This window comes from Leptodactylus fuscus, chromosome 2, assembly GCF_031893055.1.
Source record: "Leptodactylus fuscus isolate aLepFus1 chromosome 2, aLepFus1.hap2, whole genome shotgun sequence".
NCBI classification, from domain to species: Eukaryota; Metazoa; Chordata; class Amphibia; order Anura; family Leptodactylidae; genus Leptodactylus; species Leptodactylus fuscus.
Window position 1 is genome coordinate 136,986,847 of NC_134266.1, and position 18,584 is coordinate 137,005,430.

Consider the following 18,584-nt stretch of genomic DNA (forward strand, 5'->3'; position numbering starts at 1 on the left):
TCTGACTATAAAACGCACCCCAGGTTTGGAAAAGAAAAATAAGGAAAAAACACTTCATATTAATTTAACCTTCTCTGGTGTTCAAATTGAGTAGAGGGGTCAATATCACTAACTGGTATGCTATATGCCCCATCAGTGGCCTCCATATAGTATAATGTGCTATTGGTTCCTCCATACAACATAATGGGGCATTATATTGTGGAGGGAGGGAACTAATGGGTGCTATACTGTGTGTGTGGCACTAACGTCTATTAGGGAGCACTAAGGAGCATTAGACTTTGTGGAGGGCAGTAACATGGCATAAAACTGTGGTGGTAGGGGGGGAGGGATTGGGAGCATTATACTATGTGGGAGCACTAACGTGGCCTTACACTTTGTGTGGGGTGGCTGACTGCTAGGACCCCTGTGATCTAGAGAAATGGAGGCCACAAGTTCCCACTGTGAATGTAGTAAAGGGATGGTGTGAAATTGCAGCTGCAGTTCCCCTTTTCCTTCCTCAGGATAGTGGATAAATGACGATCCAACCGCAGGGACTCATGTCACCATGAGAACAGAGGGGCCTCAATGTGAGTAAAGTGGTGCTCCTTTCACTTCTATGTTACTTCTTGGATTGCAATATTTGAGGTCTCATACAAGTGTATCCACTCTACCACACTTTCACTAAAACATAATGTGAACCTGTAGCATATTCCCATTTTCTCCATTCTTCCATGTCTTGTAATTACTTAAAGAGGTTTAATGACATTAAAGATAGGAGATAAGTGGGATGATGGTCACTGGCCTCCCCAGCAATTCTAAGAATAGGGATTTGCAAGTACTCAATGTGAATAGAGCGTCGGTGGTTGCATCCTCAGTGTCCTCTCTTTTCACTTCTATGAGACAGCCAGTGGTTGACAATACAGAAGTCCCAAAGAAGTGAATGGTGCAGTGTCTATGCATTAACCACTGCTCTACTCACACTGTAGCCCCCCATTCTCCAGGTCACTGGGGGTCCCAGTGGTTGAATCCTAGCGATCAGGCAGTTATCTACTATTCAAAGGATAAGAGTCTTTAACATCCTTAAAGGGGCTCTATCACTGGGAAAAGTCATTTTTATCTAAACACATCCTTGCATAGGCTTTAGAAATGCTATTCCACACCTACCTTTAGTATGTAGATTGCCTCAGTGGTTTCTGAATAAGTCCGTTTATATTCATATGCTAATGAGCCTCCAGCTCAGGAAGTTCCCAGCAGCCTCCTCTCTCCTATTATCTCCTATGTGTGTGAGGCAAACAGGAAGCGAGTCATCAGCAGCAGTCTCCCATAGAAAACAACAGGAGAGGTGTGCACGATCTATCGTGCACCAGTCTAATTAGCATATGAATAAAAACGGACTTATTCAGAAACCACTGAGGCAATCTACATACTATAGGTAGGTGTGAAATAGACTTTCTAAAGCCTATGCAAAAGGTGTGATTAGTTAAAAATGACTTTTCCTAGTGATAGAGCCCCTTTAAGCCAAATAAATACATAGGAAAATTTTGCTGCATTTTCATTTTTTTTTTTATAGTGAAACTATAGTTGAGTAAACATACACAACACCTTCATACTAGGAAAAACCTAAGTCAGCAAGTATATTGAATTTGTGCATTTACAGCGAGCAGCAGAGGGAATGAAAAAGATCCGAATACGCAGGTTAACAATAAATTCCTCTGGCTATAAAAGGTATAACAAAGAAAATTCACAGGTCAGTCAATAAATATAGTTTTATATAGCGTAAGTTATGTTTGGTATTTTACCTAGGTGCAACAGATGGGTTGTGCACCCTACTGAAGGAACCATGTCAGACTCAACGGCCACAAAAGCCCTGGTGGGGAGATGAATGGGAAATTTCACGAAGTTCACTTCAGTTGGTTAAAAAATTAGGTGCAGGGCAGTTTGGGGAAGTTTGGATGGGTAAGTAAATCTATTTATATTTATAACAATAACAACTGTGTATGATAATTGTGAGTTTGCTAATATCACATTGTTTTGCTAATACGCAAGCTAAATTGCTCAGCATATTTGCATTAACTTTATTATTTGTGTTTGTAAGGCAAGCCTTAAGCTCTATTCAGACTAGAGATGTCTACAGCCATCACATGGCTGCATTAAAATCTATTGGCCATGTATATTGTATAGATGGCACTGTATAATGCTTATGTGATGTCATGATATGCAAGAAGGACAGGAACATTCATTCAGATTCCTTCCCTTCTGTGTCTTACTGTGTGTCTATACATCATTGGGAATTTTTTTTTTTTTTTTGACGCATGCTCCAGCTTTCTGGCTACCCTACTGCCAATTGCAGTCCAGCCTCACTGGATCTTGATCTTCATAAACAAGTTGCATTTTTTTTTATGTAGATTGTGAGTCCCATATAGGGATCGCAATGTACCTTTATTTTCCTTTAAGTATGTTCTTTCAGTAGAATGGGAGGAAATCAACACAAACACAGGGAGAACATACAAACCCCTTGCAGATGTTGTTCCTGGCAGGATTTGAACCCAGGACTTCAGTGCTGCAATTCTAACCACTGAGCCACTATGTCACCCCCAAACAAGTTGCATTTTTGACAGCTTGACGTTGTTGTATTTCAGTGGAAGCGACTAATATCATATAATTGTCACATTACTCCACCACTACCTGCAGTTAGTACAATACATACCTTAGCCTGGCTCCACTGTGCTTCTGTCTATAGTTACCGGCGCTCAGTTTGTATATATTGATTGTATTACTGGCGTACTTGCATATACCTTGCTGGAGAATTTCAGCACAGCATGCAAGTGACCATATATAACTAAAATTGTCTTACCTGTAATTTTAGCTTTCCTTTTCATCTTCGGCAGCACAAACATAATGAGACATAGAAGCAATAGTAACTGTGACAGCAACGCACCACAGCTCTTCCTGCAGCACTTTAAACAGAGAGTTTACAGAGTTTTCATCTGCAGATTTTCTGTTACAATTATACCTATGGGGAAACTGCCAGCGTTTCCATAGGTATAATTGACATGCTGTGATTTCCAAAACCGTGCCGACTTTGGAAATTTCGGCGTGTCCGCATGGCAGTTTTTACTGCAATGTGGGCATGGGATTTGCTAGTACTATAAAACACCACAATTTTTTCCACAGCGTTTCTGCCATGGGCAAATCATGGCGTTTCCGTCCTGTTTGGGCCCCGGCCTTAGGTCATAAAACTATAGCAAAATCAGCAACAAAAAAATCAGTTTTTACTAAACAGAGGTATTAGCCTAAGGATAAAGCACCATGTAGCGAAACACAGCTAAGGCCTCGTTCACATGTGTGTTGGTATTCCATCTGGGGGAGGCCGCATGAGGACCCCCCGAACGGAATACCGAACGCAAGTGCAAGCGGTGTGCCAGTTAAAGCACACGGACCCCATAGACTATAATGGGGTCCGTGTGCTTGCCGCCAGATCTCTGCAGGGATCATACGGGGAGGAAAGTAGTTCACATTCTACTTTCCTGTCCGCATGATTCGTGTGCGCAGCACGCAGCAAACACACGGACCCCATTATATTCTATGGGGTCAGTGTGCTTTTACTGCACAGCGCTTGACGTTGCGTTTGATATTCCGTTTGGAGAGTCCCCATGAATCACTGAGGAAAAATGCAGTAAAAACACATAGCATGTTTCCATTTTTCCTGCATTTTTTTTCTATAGGGACAATGCTTGCAATTCCACAGCTAAAATTAATAGAGATGAGCGAACACTGTTCGAAACAGCCGTTCCGAACAGCACGCTCACAGCATGCTCCCATAGAAATGAATGGAAGCGGCCGGCACGCGGGGGGTTAAGCGGCCGGCCGCCGGCAAAGTCTGCGTGCCAGGTGCTTCCATTCATTTCTATGGAAGCGTGCTGTTCGGATCGGCTGATCCGAACAGTGTTCACTCATCTCTAAAAATTAACATTCTGAAAAACATGTGTATTTTCACAAATGTAGCTCTTTTTTCTGCAATATGGGCATGAGATGAAATCAAATCTCATTTACTTTGCAAATACTGTAAGGCTGAGGCCCCACGTTGCAGAAATGCAGCTTTTTAATTGCACTTTTCCACTGCATTTCGACAGCAACAAAAAAACACTGTGTTTCCGCAATGTGCGGCCTTGGCCTAAACATCAATTTTTTTTTATGGTGTTCCTGTCTTGAACTTATATGATAACATGAACAGCAAGTCTGTTTATTCACTTATTTCTCTATTACACTTGGTTTGGTGTAGGATACTACAATAAGCACACCAAAGTAGCTATAAAGAGCCTTAAGCAGGGCACCATGCCCCCAGCAGCTTTCCTGGCAGAAGCCAACCTAATGAAACAGCTTCACCATAAACGACTGGTCCGCTTACATGCCGTGGTGACCGAAGAACCTATATTTATTGTGACAGAATTCATGGAAAATGGTAAGACTTAATAATAGTACATTGTAATAATAAGAAATTAACTACTGGAGGATACAAATTGACAGACATTGGAGAGAATTCATCAATATCTCTCCATTTTGTGGCATAGAGGGATAACATTGTGGCGAACATTTGTCTGTAAGGCCCAATTCATGCCTCGCTTGCCACACTGTGTGAATGTGAGCAGTGCGTGGAGCGGCAGAGACATCTCAGTCTGACAGATTGGATGTTATGAGTTAAAATGGAAATTTCCATTCATAAATCTCTTTTTCTGCAGATCTTAATAAATCTGCCCTTTAGTATCTTGAACTTTTCTAAGTACCCTTTCCTTAGGGGGTTTTCTGCCCCCAAATTGAGTTTTCATGCTGATGACTTTTCCATATAAGTCATCAGTATGTGACCAATGGGACAGCTGCTACTGGACACGGAGCATATACAGCAATTCCCTGAAACTACCTCTATACAGTGGATGCGGCGCTTTTTTTCTGACAATATCCTCATGGATATCCTTGGTTCTCTACAGGATAGGCACTCTTTGTAGCCAATTTTTGCTTTGACAAAAGCTCCTAAATTCAGCTTTTGTCAGGTTATGACAGACCATTTAATGGTTAAAATTAAATAGTAATAATGAATTATCTCGTATTATTATCTAATGACGAATCCCACCAGCTTCTTTTTTCATACTATAGGGAGTCTGGTAGATTATTTGAAGACCCCAGAAGGCATCAGACTAAATGTCTATAAACTTATAGACATGTCAGCTCAGGTAAGGATTCAAAAACAATGCTGAAAAAAAAAAATGACAACTCCAAAAAATGTAAAGGACCAGAGAAGTATTAAAGAAACATAGATTAATTGTTACTATTCATTCTATTACAATATTTTATATGTGAACTTCAAACCCACTAAAGGAATTATCATCAATCTTCTTCACTGTAATGCACTTTCCAATCACTAGGTGGCAGAAGGAATGGCTTTCCTGGAGCGTAAAAATTATATCCATCGGGACCTACGAGCTGCTAACATCTTGGTATCTGAAAGAGTCATTTGCAAAATTGCAGATTTTGGACTGGCTCGTATGATAGAGGACAATGAGTACACAGCACGAGAAGGTAAAAAAGTATAATAACCCTGTCCAGTATACAGCAAATGTCTAGTATATTGTATTCATGAAATAGATTTACTCCCCTAAAATGATGTTACTGGTAGATGTGAAGCATTTTATTAACCATTACATTACAAGCTATTCTTACCTCTACAGCTATTTGAAATTTGCATTAGATTAACTAAAAGTGGTTATCCAACAATTAAAATAAAACCAAAAGCGTTAAGACACATTTTCAGTTTTTTAAAAATTTTTAACTCCCTTTAATAAAGAGTCCCCATAGATTGTAAGCCCTCGCGGGCAGGGCCCTCTACCCCACTGTGCCAGTTGGTTACTGTTAGTATTATATCTACCTGTATATTCTGTGTATTGTATGTAACCCCCAAATGTAAAGCACCATGGAATTAATGATGCTATATAAATAAACAATAATAATAATAATAATAATAATAATAATAATAATAATGCATTAGAGCTAGACAATTAATCGAAAAATGACTAAAACCGGACGTCCACCAGGATAACTGATGGGGTTTTGTTCACGGCAGTTATTTCAGTTCGCTTATTACAATATTTGCACTTTCATTTGGACTGAATACGGCCGAACTGAAACTGCGAATATTATACTGTGGGTTCTATTCAGTCCTCAGAGTATAAGTGGAAGGCCAGGGAAGATGAGGAAACATAAAAAACAGCTGAATGGGCCTCAGTATCACGTAGCATCGTGATGCATAGACACAAATGTTGCAATGCCACGTGACATCAGCCAGTCCTTGAAATCAGCCAGAAGCGCAGAAGACAGCAGGGAGTTGAAGCCTTCCACTTATTTGGTCTGAAGAGGCCCACAGTATAATAGCAGTTTTGGTTCCTCTGTGTTTGGTACAAATAAAATCGTTGGGCATTGACCAGTGGTGAAACTAAAGTCTTGTGGGCCCTGGTGCAATCTTTTGTCCGGGGCCCCCTACCTCATCCTTAAAGCGAATTCTTGATAGTGATGGTTACACGTGCTAAGCAGTATAACCAACCTTAGTGTGCTTAGGGTAATCTGTGGGTCTCCTTGTCTTATGGGCCAGATGGAAGCTGCAATCTCTATACTGATGCCAGTGCTTATGGACCCCCTAAGGCTCCTGAGCCCCGATGCGAGTACACAATCTGCACCCCCTCAAGTTACTCACTTGGCAATGACCTTGTAAAACCTCCTACACTACATTACAAAGGGACGCAAGATGGATCTTTAGATGAGCGATGGAATCACCACATGGGTTAAACGAGCAGATGAATTTTTGCTGCTTCACTCGTTCTCTTTACCTCCTTTGGTGTAGAAATTTTACTCAACTTATCAGTGCATGTACTGCACCTCCAGCCAAGGATTATATGATGTGTCTGGTATGTTCAATATATGAGGAATTAAGAATGTTAGGAAATCTAAAGCAATTGCAAATCTGTTTATTAATCATTACTAGAATATTAGTATTGTAGATTATCCAAGTAATATAATCTTTCCTTAACTGCAGGTGCCAAATTCCCAATTAAATGGACAGCTCCTGAAGCAATAAATTATGGGACATTTACTATTAAATCAGATGTGTGGTCATTTGGTATTCTCTTAACGGAAATCATCACACGGGGGCGAATTCCTTACCCAGGTATGTTGACAAAAAAATACATCCAAGAAAATATTGATGTGGTATTCCATCCAAAGCCACCCATAAATGCCTGAAAGGTGTGGGGTCCTAGCATATACTGAGAAAGGGGGCTTTCTATAACTGAACACAGAGGGCTGCATTTGCCTCTCTACTGAATCCTTTGGACACAGCAACACTTTTACAGAAGGCAAATTTGATCTAAGCCTGACCAAAGATACATTGGAAAGGAGTAAACATAGCTTAAAGAAACTGTAGCACTAATCAGGGACTACAGAATGACAAATCCTGTGCCTACACCAAGCTTTATTGGCATTGTCTCCCTGGAAAGGAATACTTTTGGGATTCCAATAGGTCCAAGAGCAAAACTTGACAAGGGGTCCACTCCATTCTGATCACCAGCAATATTATTTCTGAACATGAAGTTTATGGTTATTTTTGTCCATACGAAATTTAGTTTTTTCTCTTTTGCTCTTCAGTCTACGACTATGCTTGGCACCCTGTGTAACATTTTCAGGGGAATTAGCTCAGGATCGCTACTTTGTGAGTTACATGGGTTCATTATACCAGTGATTTTCAACCAGTGTGCCGCGGCACACTAGTGTGCCGTGACACATGGTCGGGTGTGCCGCAGGGAAAGTTCCCCAGACGCATGCCAAGATTGGCACGGGAGACCTATTTTGCTGGCACAGCAGCCAGTCCCCGTGTAAATGTAGACGGAGCGTCCCTTCACTGCTCTGCTAGCTAGAGCTGCGGTGTAGGACACGCCCCCTTCTCTCCCTGCCACCAATCAGAGGTAAGCCTCTCACTGCACAGGATAAGGGACCTGCTGCTACACGTGAGGAGCTCCTGCTGTCTGCAGCCCTGAATAGGAGAGGAGGAGAGGAAGCTGAACAAAGTGAAAGTAAAAGAAAACACCAGGTTAGTAACTATTCTCATTAATGTCAGGCATTTGGGGTTATTACTTTAGTTTTAGTAACTCCATGTGCCTCACATTAATAGCAATTAACCCCATCATGTCCCTCATATTAACTCCTGTGTGGCTCACATAAGAGTTAATAACATGTGTGACATATGGGGGTACTATATAATGAAGATATTTACTTAATTATCACCTCCATATGTCTCACATATCAGTATCCCTTATGTAAAGCACACAGGGGGTTAATGTGAGGGACAGGATGGGGTTCACTGCTATTAATATGAGGCACATTGAGTTGTAACCTGTAATATACATGACCAGACTTTTTATACACAACTGTGGATAAGAGTACAGACCTATACATTTCTAAGGACCCATATATACAGCCATTCTTTTTGTGGCTGTGTATCTGGGCCAAATTGAAGAGCTGAAAATTATAGAGCAGGTCCTATATCTGTCCTATACCTACCCTATATCTGTCCTATATATACCCTATATCTGTCCTATACCTACCCTATATCTGTCTGCATTTGTGGCCCTGTCAATTAATTTTTAATGTTTATATCAGTGAAAACCACATGCGTGCCACTTGTATGCAGAAGGCGTAAGGCTGAGGCCCCACGTTGCATAAACGCAGCGTTTTTGTTGCAGATTTTGCGGCAGTTTATTTCAACCAAAGAATCAACCATTTAGAATCTATATTATTAACTATATGTATAATATGTACTGTTTTAGTGTCATTTTGTGCCATTTTGGTTGGTGGTGTGCCCCGGGATTTTTTAAGTGTAAAAAGTGTGCCGCGGCTCAAAAAAGGTTGAAAATCACTGCATTATACAATGAAGCATTTTAAACTTACACTCATTCTAACCAGCGTTTTGGTTTTTTTGCCTATGACTTTTTTCTCTTCCTATTCAAAAACATCTCAATAAAGTAGAATATTTTTGGAAAGTTTATTTTTTTCAGTAATTCATTTCAAATGTAAAACTCATATTTTATAGTTCATTCCACACAGAAGGATCTATTTCAAGTGTTTATTTCTTTGAATGTTGATGAATATGGTTCACAACTAATGAGAACCCAAAAGTTACTATCTCAGAAAATTAGATATTAGAAAATTAGCGAGATTACGCTGCTGAAGCTGCTCTGACACTGTCCTCTGCTAATTGGACAGTGTCAGAATGACGTCGCTGCTCCCTTCACTGTCAGAAATGCCCTTCTGATAGGGAAGGGCTTAATTAACATAGCAGCAAATTGAAGTAGTCTCAGCACGCCGGATGATAGTCTCATCCAGCGTGCTGAGACTACTTCAATTTGCTGCTTCTATTGTGTCTGTGCCGGACATCATGTCCCAGGCATCCGGATGACTACAAGCACCTACTACTCCTGCATTAACAGTAAGAGACATTTACTATTTTTGTAATACGGGCTGAGACAATTTTTTCTTCTTTGCTTAATTAACATACATGGTGCCAAAAATAAGAATTCAGAACTCCGCATCTGGGGGGGGGGGCTAGAGACAAAATTCAAAGTTTCCCAGAGTCTGTGAAGCAGCAGCTATAACAGGGATAGGGAACCTTTGGCTCTCCAGCTGCTGTGAAACTACAACCCCCATCATGCTCCATTCACTTCCATGGGAGTTCCAAGAACAGCAGAGCAAGTATGCATGCTGGGAGTTGTAGTTTTGCAACAGCTGGAGAGCCGTACGTTCCCTACCCCTGAGCTATAACATGGTGCAGAAAACTGCACAGCCTTGGGGTGGTGAAAGGTCCGCTTTAAGTATGTGTACCTCTTGTGTCACCCCCGCTTACCCCATAGATTGTAAGCACTTGCAAGCAGGGCCCTCAGTCCCATTGTGTGAATTGGCTATTACTCTGTAATGTATCTTTGTGTCTGTACTTGAACCCAATATTTATAAAATACTGCAGAATATGTTGGCGCTATTTAAATAAAATGTATTATTAGTATTATTAATTAGAGAAAATGATACGTGTTCTCCATTATACAGGCATGACTAACCCTGAAGTCATAGATCATCTTGAGCGTGGGTACCGTATGCCAAGGCCAGAAGATTGCCCTACAGAACTTTATGATTTGATGCTTCGATGCTGGAAGGACTCCCCTGAAGAAAGACCGACATTTGAATTTCTTCGCTCCTACTTGGAAGATTTTTTCACAGCTACTGAGGGCCAGTATCAGGCTCAACCTTAAACTGTACACATTAGAATTTTGCCAAAGCACAGCATATACCCCTCAACATTTCTAAAGGAAGGTGGTGGTCTGCTTTAAAGTAGTTGTCCAGTGGGGAAAATATACAAGATGTAATACGCCATTGATTCCCTGCCACTCCTATTTGGTGGTTCTTTTCTGCTTTCTACTTTCTGCTCCTATATCAACACACAACACAGGGAATGCAAAACATAGAGGACCTTTAGTGTTCTCTAACATCTTGCGTGTCATACCTATGCAAAGCAGACAGCACACTGAATTCAGTGTACTGTCGGTTTTGCCAGAATCTGCCCCAGTTGCAGAGATATCTGTGCCATTAGATGTTCCGCACGAAAGGGACAGAAGGTAGAGACAGATAAAGATCTGGGAAGCATTGGAATGGGAGTAGCGGTTTGGTAAATACAACCTTTTTTATGTCTTTAAGCAATTCTGAGCCAGTTTAACTTTTATTTTATTGTAGTTGAAATCATATAATTTAATAACAAACACCTCAGATATATCAATGCAGAGATTGAAGGTATTTCCATGATTAAAGTGCTTTTTACCTTATCAATTATACCTCCACTTCTGTTGTTCGTTGGACAGACAACAGGAGCAGCACAGGATGTACAAGACTGTGGTAGAAGAGGGAGTGTAAAGGATGAGATAAATATACTGCAAACTTTGGTGTTCTGGAATGAGTTTTAGGCTAAGGCCCCATGGGACATCCCACAGCAATAAAGTGCTGCGGGAAAACCATTGTGGCAATGCATCGCGTTTCGTCCCGCAACGCTTTACACAGAAAGTTTGCTGAGTTTTCCACCACAGACTTTCTATTACAATTATATCTATGGGGAAACAGCTGGTGTTTCCGTAGATATAATTGACATGCTGCGATTTCCAAAACCGCAATGGTTTGGAAATCTCGGCATGTCCGCCTGGCATTTCCAGGGCAGGCAAATTGTGGCATTTCCAGCCCATGGGGCCCTGGCCTACCTAAGAGAGTTTTTAATGGATTTTTTTTTTTTTTTAATAAAAAGGACCATGCTTATCGCAAGAATCCCCTGGCACTTCATTTTCTTTGCTCCCTACTCCCCATCTCAACACACATAAAATGCAATGAATCACCTGCCAATCATTGACTGTAGCTAGTGATTTCCATTGCCTGTGTGTCAAGATGGGAAATAGGAAGTGAAGAACTGAGGAAACTGGGCAGCATTGGAATGGCAGTGATCGGATATTGAGATAAGATAAGATAATCCTTTAATGGTCCCACAATTGGGAAATTTCAGTGATACAGTTTCATGGATGGTACAGTAGTATATAACAAGAGAGAAACACATACAAGCACATGGCAGATAGAGAAATACTAGGAATCATAGAAACTAAAAAGAAAGAAACAAAGACACACTGCAGGATCATTTAGTTCTCTGTGTGAAGTGATATTGATAAAACAGCCCGACCGTAGTTAGAGGACACAAGGAGGGGTCACAGCATGTAGATATAACAGGCTGAGACGTTTTTTTGTAGACGTGGGGGACATATGCAGCTATCACGATAACACGTGGTAGTTCCTTTGGTAGGTAGTGAGATCTCCTGCTCACAGCTGATAGTTCGGTATCTTGCATCAGCACTATTGTTCTTTAACCACAAAAAAATGCTCCAAATGTCCTTCATCACAAGCCCTCCTCCTTTCTTCTTACCACTGTGTTCTACTGCCCAAAGAAGTCTGAAGCCATCCAGGTATACATGGTGCTGCTGTCTTGCCAAGCTTTCATAAACTCATGGGGTAGGTGGGTGATGGTAGGCTCCCAGGCTGTAACAGAGTCCCACGTATCCACAGTAAAAGAAAGAAATACCAGTCAGCTGTAGGCATCTTCACACATCAGCAATAGACGCCATTGATGAGGTAACTATGGCTTATTTTATTATCACATATTGTCCCTATACAAAAATAACATAAAATAATAGAATTTTCCGGGACTAAGAATATGTGACTAAAGTCAGGAAATATCATATAAATGAACAAGTAAAACTCAGTACCCTTATGTGTGTTTGGGCTATTTTTACTATACATATATTTTTACTATACATATTTTCAGGCTCATGCAATACTTCCTGGTTGTGTCAGTGTCAGTGCTTTTCCAGGCAGCCCCTATCAGCATCCGCCACTGCACCTCATAGCAGTTTATCATTTACGCCCAGTATACCCTCTAATGTTGTGCCATACTCTCCCTGTCTTGCTACATGTGTGTGCGCGCGCACACACATATCATATATAAATTTAGGTATGTGCACATATATATTTACTTTTACATATATATCTATACACAGCATTTAAATGTACTATATATATTTATATGTGTGTATTTGTATACGTACTTTCCTATATATATGCAACTGTATGTGTATATATAATATATAAGAATATACATTTGTATCTGTATATATCTGTGTATTGAGTAAAGCACAATTATGCAATCTTGTACCATGATACAACACTTACGAGTAAGGCTGTGTTCACATGGTGCGTTTTTGCTATTAAAAAAACAAAACAAAAAAGAATAGTTAAGAATAGTTAGAAAATAAGAAAAAAAAAATGTGTTTGTCTATACGTCCTTGCCGCTGCTGCCTCTAGATGTGTGATACAGGTGCTGGCTTGTGTGGTGATCAGGACCAGTCCCCACCCCCTCCTGGTTGCAGTCAATGAATACACATGAACGGGACCAGTAAGGACTGTAATAGAGCTTGTGTGGCTCACATAATTATTTAAAAGAGTAGGAAATGTTTTATTTGGTTTAAATTAGAAAAAAAAAAATTCAGCACTTTTTTAATTTGTAAAAAAAAAAATAAAATCTCTCAAAACCCCTTTAATATCATTTACTATAGAAAAATGGATATAAATAAACAGGAAATACATTGTAATGTTAGATCATAATTCTTGCTTATGTTATTTACAAGCCTATGCGCAAACAAATGCCAAATGTATGTATCTTATCTTTTATATAATGAAATCTCTATTGTCTGACGACTGTTCTTTATGCAAATCCGAAAAGACTGGATCAATCTGCACCATCCAGGTATTTTTGAAGATTTTAGGCCGTTTCAGCTCTTTAGCACCTACTCTTCTTGACATATTTAGAAAAACAAATAAAGCACTACTGGCTTCCACATTTATGACCTTCCTCAATATCATATCACATGACCCATCTTAGCCAATAGAAGTTCGCTGGTCCTTCATTCTTAATAGCCTCTCTGACATACACCATTATCAAAAGAATATAGCACAATAGAGATTAAATACTATAATCCATAAGCGGCGGTGTAGATTTAGGGGGTGTGGATTCACTCCCTGAGGATTCCCAAAGGGATCCCTCTGCCCTATAAAATATACCACTATCCTATGTGAGAAGGTGACAAGCAGAGTGCTGGAGCCACAATATATATCCCCCAGATTCCAGATTCTATGTATCATCCAGGGCAGGACTTCAGTAGGCTTCAGGCCCAGGTGTGGCGCCTGGGCTCATTACTGGCCCATAAAAGACTGCAGAGTCTTTACTGCAGGGCAGATCCTGAGCGGCTGTGCGTGGGTCTGTCCTGCAACTCGGAGACTGGTGAGACTTAAATGTGTTATTTATTTGTTCATATGGCTGGCAGTAAGCCACACATATAGATGGCTTCATACTGTTTCAGTTAGTGCTCAGACAAGCAGGGTTTTGGTTTGACATTTTTGCCTGAATTTTATTTTACTCATTTTGTACCTGAAGTGAAGGTGTATTTATTTTGCTGTTTTTCTAAATAAACCTATGTTGCACCAGATTTTGTGTCCTTGTCTCTGACTGGTTGGGTCTGCATCATTTCTGCTACTGAGCTACCTTCCCCACATCTAATAAAACAAGGTAGGGGGTCCATTAAAGATTTTACGTTGGGGCCCTGGAGCTTCAAATTATGCCATTGTCCATAAAAAGTTTTGCTTGCGTACCACTTCTAATGTCCACGCCCCCCTTCTGTGACAGTTAATATTCAGCATCACCCCGTGTCCATCTTCAACCAGGCGAGTTAGGGCTGCATTTTAGAAAAGGTTGCTTTGCATTTGGATCCTTTTCTAGCAAAAAATGCTCAGACAAAGGTTGTGTTAGCTTTGATGGGCTGGTGAGTGAAGTCCTGCTGCACCACACAGCTAGCACACCTGGCGCTGAGGCAGCACTGCCTATTGGGTAACGCGAGTCACCAGGACCAAGAAGAAGGTCCTAATGAAGTATAGCACTCACTCACTCTGGACCCCATCAATCAGCTAATATATGCACACAGCACAGAGGCAGACAGATCCATGCTTTCCAGTGTTCAGTCTCCCTATCCCTCCCTGCCATAACTGGCATATGCTCTGTATGGCTTTGTCAGTCAAAGCAGGGAGGTAGTTATTGGTGTGATGAGAGAAACAGTATTGCCCTTCTTGCCTGGGGAAAAACATCTCAACATTAACCTCGTCTATGTGACTCTTAGGCTGAGTTCAGATGGGGTTTTTTGGTCAGGATTTTTACCAAAAAAAATGCCTCTCATTGAAATCAATGGGAGCCGGTTATTTCTTTTTCCCGCAGTTTGTTCCCACTTGTGGGAAAAAAAGAAGCGACCTGTTCTTTTCTTCAGGCAGATTCCAACTCTGATTCAGCCACGGACGTCCACCTGAAGACGCTCCCTTTCTGGTTACAGACTCACTATATAGACATGTGTGGCACAATTTCCTGTATTGTAGTATGGCATGTGTACAGTAAGGGTTAAGGTGTGTGAGCCCTTAATCTAGAGATATATATGAATGAATATGACAATGAAAGCATGGGGTTGACAGGTTTGTGAGTGAATGCACATTCAATGAAAACATATCTATACATGCAGTGCCGCACCTCTAATGAGGTGAGGCGACAGCCGCAGGTGGTGCTCCAGAGGGAGGCAGTAGCCGCGGTGATTTTTTTTTTTTTTTTTATTACCTAAACTAATGCAGGAGAGCGGCTGCTCTTATAACAACCCAAACGGCCCCTCATGTGGTCTGGGATATTACCATATAAGCCCAAAGCCTGTGCTAGCAGTACCATATAGGCCCGAAGCCTGTGCTCGTAGTAATAGCCTGTTACTGCTAGCACAGGCTTTGGTCCTGTATAGCAACAGGCTGTTACAGAAAAGACCCCTGAGTATAATAGTTCATGGGTGTGCAACTGTGGGGCATAATAGAGCTTGAAGGGTCCACTGTGTCCCCTGTAACCACTATTATGCCCCACAATGGCTCCCTCTGCAACCTCTATTATGCCCCACAGTCTATCATGTCACTGTGGGGCATAATATAGGCTGCAGGGACTATATATATATATATATATATATATATATATAGAGAGAGAGAGAGAGAGAGAGAGAGAGAGAGAGAGAGAGAGAGAGAGAGAGAGAGAGTTGGGGGCGTGGAGAAGTGAGGAGTCAAAGATGTCTGTGTTGCAAACTTTACAGAGAGTCAAGTCACAGCTGGAAGAAGTGGTCATGGCGGTCCAAAGGGGAGAGACGGGAAATGTGGAAAGACATCTCCTGTGAGTATTACTGCACAAAATATTGCTGCATTGTATTTATTGTAATGTTACCTCCCCCCCACTGCCTGAGGCGGACAATCAAAAGATGAACAACACCCCGCCGCCCTGCCTCAATACCGGGGGGCAGGGAGCGTCTTTTATTCGTCCGCCTCAGGCAGCAGAGAGGCTAGGTTCACCACTGTACACATGTATAAAAGAATATAGACATGTACAAGAGAGGAAAAATACATTTTGAAAAAGACAATGGCGATCCATTCTTAGTTACTGCTTGAGTTTTAGAGGTGTAAATTACAACATATGGAATGTAGGTCCTGGGATGACAGTGATGTCGCCATATGGAGTGGTTTGTGTCATATTGACTGCAGATTGTTTCTTTAGAACCAGGAAACTGTAGAACTTGGCAGATACCTGTTTTCGTTTGTCATTCTTACAGAAGTTCTGAAAACAAAAGGAGCTCACACCAGACTGATTCATCTTCTGCACAATAGATAAAATAAGGTTATACTGGGCTGTTCACTTTTCCCAAAACTGTAAAACAAACCTTTTTAGCTATGAATTGTTATGTGATTACTGTTATATCATCTGATAAAAAAATATCTGAAAAAAGTTGACATCCTTCAGACAGTGTCAAAATAAGTCATCATGGCCATATATTGTTAGGACAATACAGTCTCCTACTTTTCTCATTAAAGATGGTTCTTACTCGTAAGTCATTTAGGAGGTTTTCAGTTCTTTTGTTCCACTGCTCCTCACCATTGCTCTGAAGACTCGTCTTTGTTGGTTCCTAATAATATAATAATGCACAAAGTAGTCACAGATAAAGCAATAATTAATGTTAATGCTAGTTTAATACTTGTGTCTCTTCATAATTGAAAAAAAAAAAAAAAAAAAAAAAAAGAGAAAAATAATTCAATAGAATTATGCTTTGGTCCCCAATACTTACACTAAGCTCTTCCTCCAGACAGTTTGGAGAATTAACCAGCATACAATCAGCATGTTCCTAAAATAATGCAGACAGGTTAGTAACATAATGTATGGAAGGTATATGTCCAATGATATGTTAGGCCTGGTTCACATCTGCATTTGGGTAAAAAAAAACAAAAAACAAAAAAAAAAAAAACAGTTACCTGGGAAACCCACAAGCAGCACTTTTCTCTCCACAAGTTTCATGCGGAAACTGAGTGGAAACCACATGGACCCATTTATAGTCTATGGAGTCCAAGGGTTTCCTAAGGTAATGGTTTTATTTTTTTTTATGCGTATAGGTTTCCATTCGGGGAGGGGAGGGGAGGGGGGTCCCCAAGCGGACTTCCCGAATGGAAACCCAAACGCAGATGTGAAACGAGGCCTAAACTGTATAGGATAGATGAGGGGTTTAGAGGCACCTGGTTTGGGACATTGTGTTGCAGGTGTTTCCTATGATCCTTCCCTACCTCCATGTATTGTGTATATATTATCCCCAGAGATTTAAAATACGGGCTATAGTAAGTCTGTCTTGCTTTGTTCTCTGTTGGTCCACAAATTGTGGATCAAACTGGCCCTATAAGCAAACTGAGGATAATTTTGAATGGGAATAATGTGAAGGATACATAGAACCGCATACCACATATGGTCTCAGTCCCTCAATAACACTGTCATTTGGTAGCCATGGGTTGCGTGTGTATATTCTGTCCTTATTTTAGCAGTTTTAATAAAAAGCAAAGTTTTATTTATTTGTTTATTTTGATATATTCTTGATCCTATCATTTTTTTCTCTGCTTCTTGTATGAACCCTGTGTGGGGAACCGCTCAGGTAGCTGCATGGTAGCAGTGTAGGAAACAGGGACAGAGACAGAGAGTTGCACACAAGTTCAGCATTTATTTCACTTGTAATGCATTAACTGCCTTTGCAAAGGCACAGACAACCAAAACAAAAGCCTTCTCGGCTGAGAACTAACTAAACATAAGAATTTTTTTCCCTGACTATACAGGAGCCTGGCTGCCAGATTCTCTCTCTGGATACATCAAATGGGTGGCATAGTACCTGGTTTGTAGGTTTAGTTCACAAAGGAACTCTCAGCTTTGTCAGTGTGGTGCCACAGCTTCTAGTCCTGACACACAGACTATATCAGGCCTTAATTACACAACTGACCTCCCTGGTATGGGTCTTTATCATACACCCTTTAGGTGCCTGGCTGGAACATATCTGTTCTCCCAGACCACACCCTTCACTCTCTCACCTGATAGAGGCATAGACAGGAGTTAACTCCTGTAACCTACACTATCGGGTCTACATTACAGTTCAGGGCCATTAAGGAAGTCTGCTGATGGTAAAAGGTGAATTCTCGTATATGCAAGATATAAAGTATAGTATAGGCTATATTTGAGGGTGCATTCACACAGTGCTATGGTGCAGTTATAATTGCATTGAAACAAATTCATGAAGTTTTGATTTGGTTTTCAGTGAGGTTTTCTAAATTTACAAATGAAACAAATTTATGTTCCAGCTGTAAATTTAAAAACTGTGCTGAAACATTTTTTTTTTTCCCCCAGGGGTGTCTTGAGTCTGGAAAGGTTGGAAATCACTACTATAGTCAATTGCTTAGGGTTAATAGAATTACTGAGGACACTACAACATCTATAGACAGGTTGGATGAGATAGCAAGTAATTTTAAACATATTGGGGGAGACTAGAAGGGTAACTAGAAGGGTAACTAGA

General features: G+C 40.7%; 2 protein-coding genes across 2 annotated transcripts in view; one reads left to right on the top strand and one right to left on the bottom strand.

Moving 5' to 3' along the window:
• The window catches only part of LCK (LCK proto-oncogene, Src family tyrosine kinase), a 59,303-nt gene extending 48,984 nt beyond the window's left edge, over nt 1–10,319 (top strand). The window contains exons 8-13 of the mRNA XM_075264687.1: nt 1,783–1,935; nt 4,262–4,441; nt 5,131–5,207; nt 5,400–5,553; nt 7,061–7,192; nt 10,117–10,319. Of these exons, the coding sequence (XP_075120788.1) occupies nt 1,783–1,935; nt 4,262–4,441; nt 5,131–5,207; nt 5,400–5,553; nt 7,061–7,192; nt 10,117–10,319 (899 nt within the window). The remainder of the gene's footprint in view (nt 1–1,782; nt 1,936–4,261; nt 4,442–5,130; nt 5,208–5,399; nt 5,554–7,060; nt 7,193–10,116) is intronic.
• Nucleotides 10,320–16,174: 5,855 nt separating this feature from the next.
• The window catches only part of LOC142195141 (double-strand-break repair protein rad21-like protein 1), a 29,412-nt gene continuing 27,002 nt past the window's right edge, over nt 16,175–18,584 (bottom strand). The window contains exons 11-13 of the mRNA XM_075264692.1: nt 16,830–16,886; nt 16,590–16,670; nt 16,175–16,363 (exon numbers count right to left, since the gene is read on the bottom strand). Coding sequence (XP_075120793.1) covers nt 16,175–16,363; nt 16,590–16,670; nt 16,830–16,886 — 327 coding nt within the window. The remainder of the gene's footprint in view (nt 16,364–16,589; nt 16,671–16,829; nt 16,887–18,584) is intronic.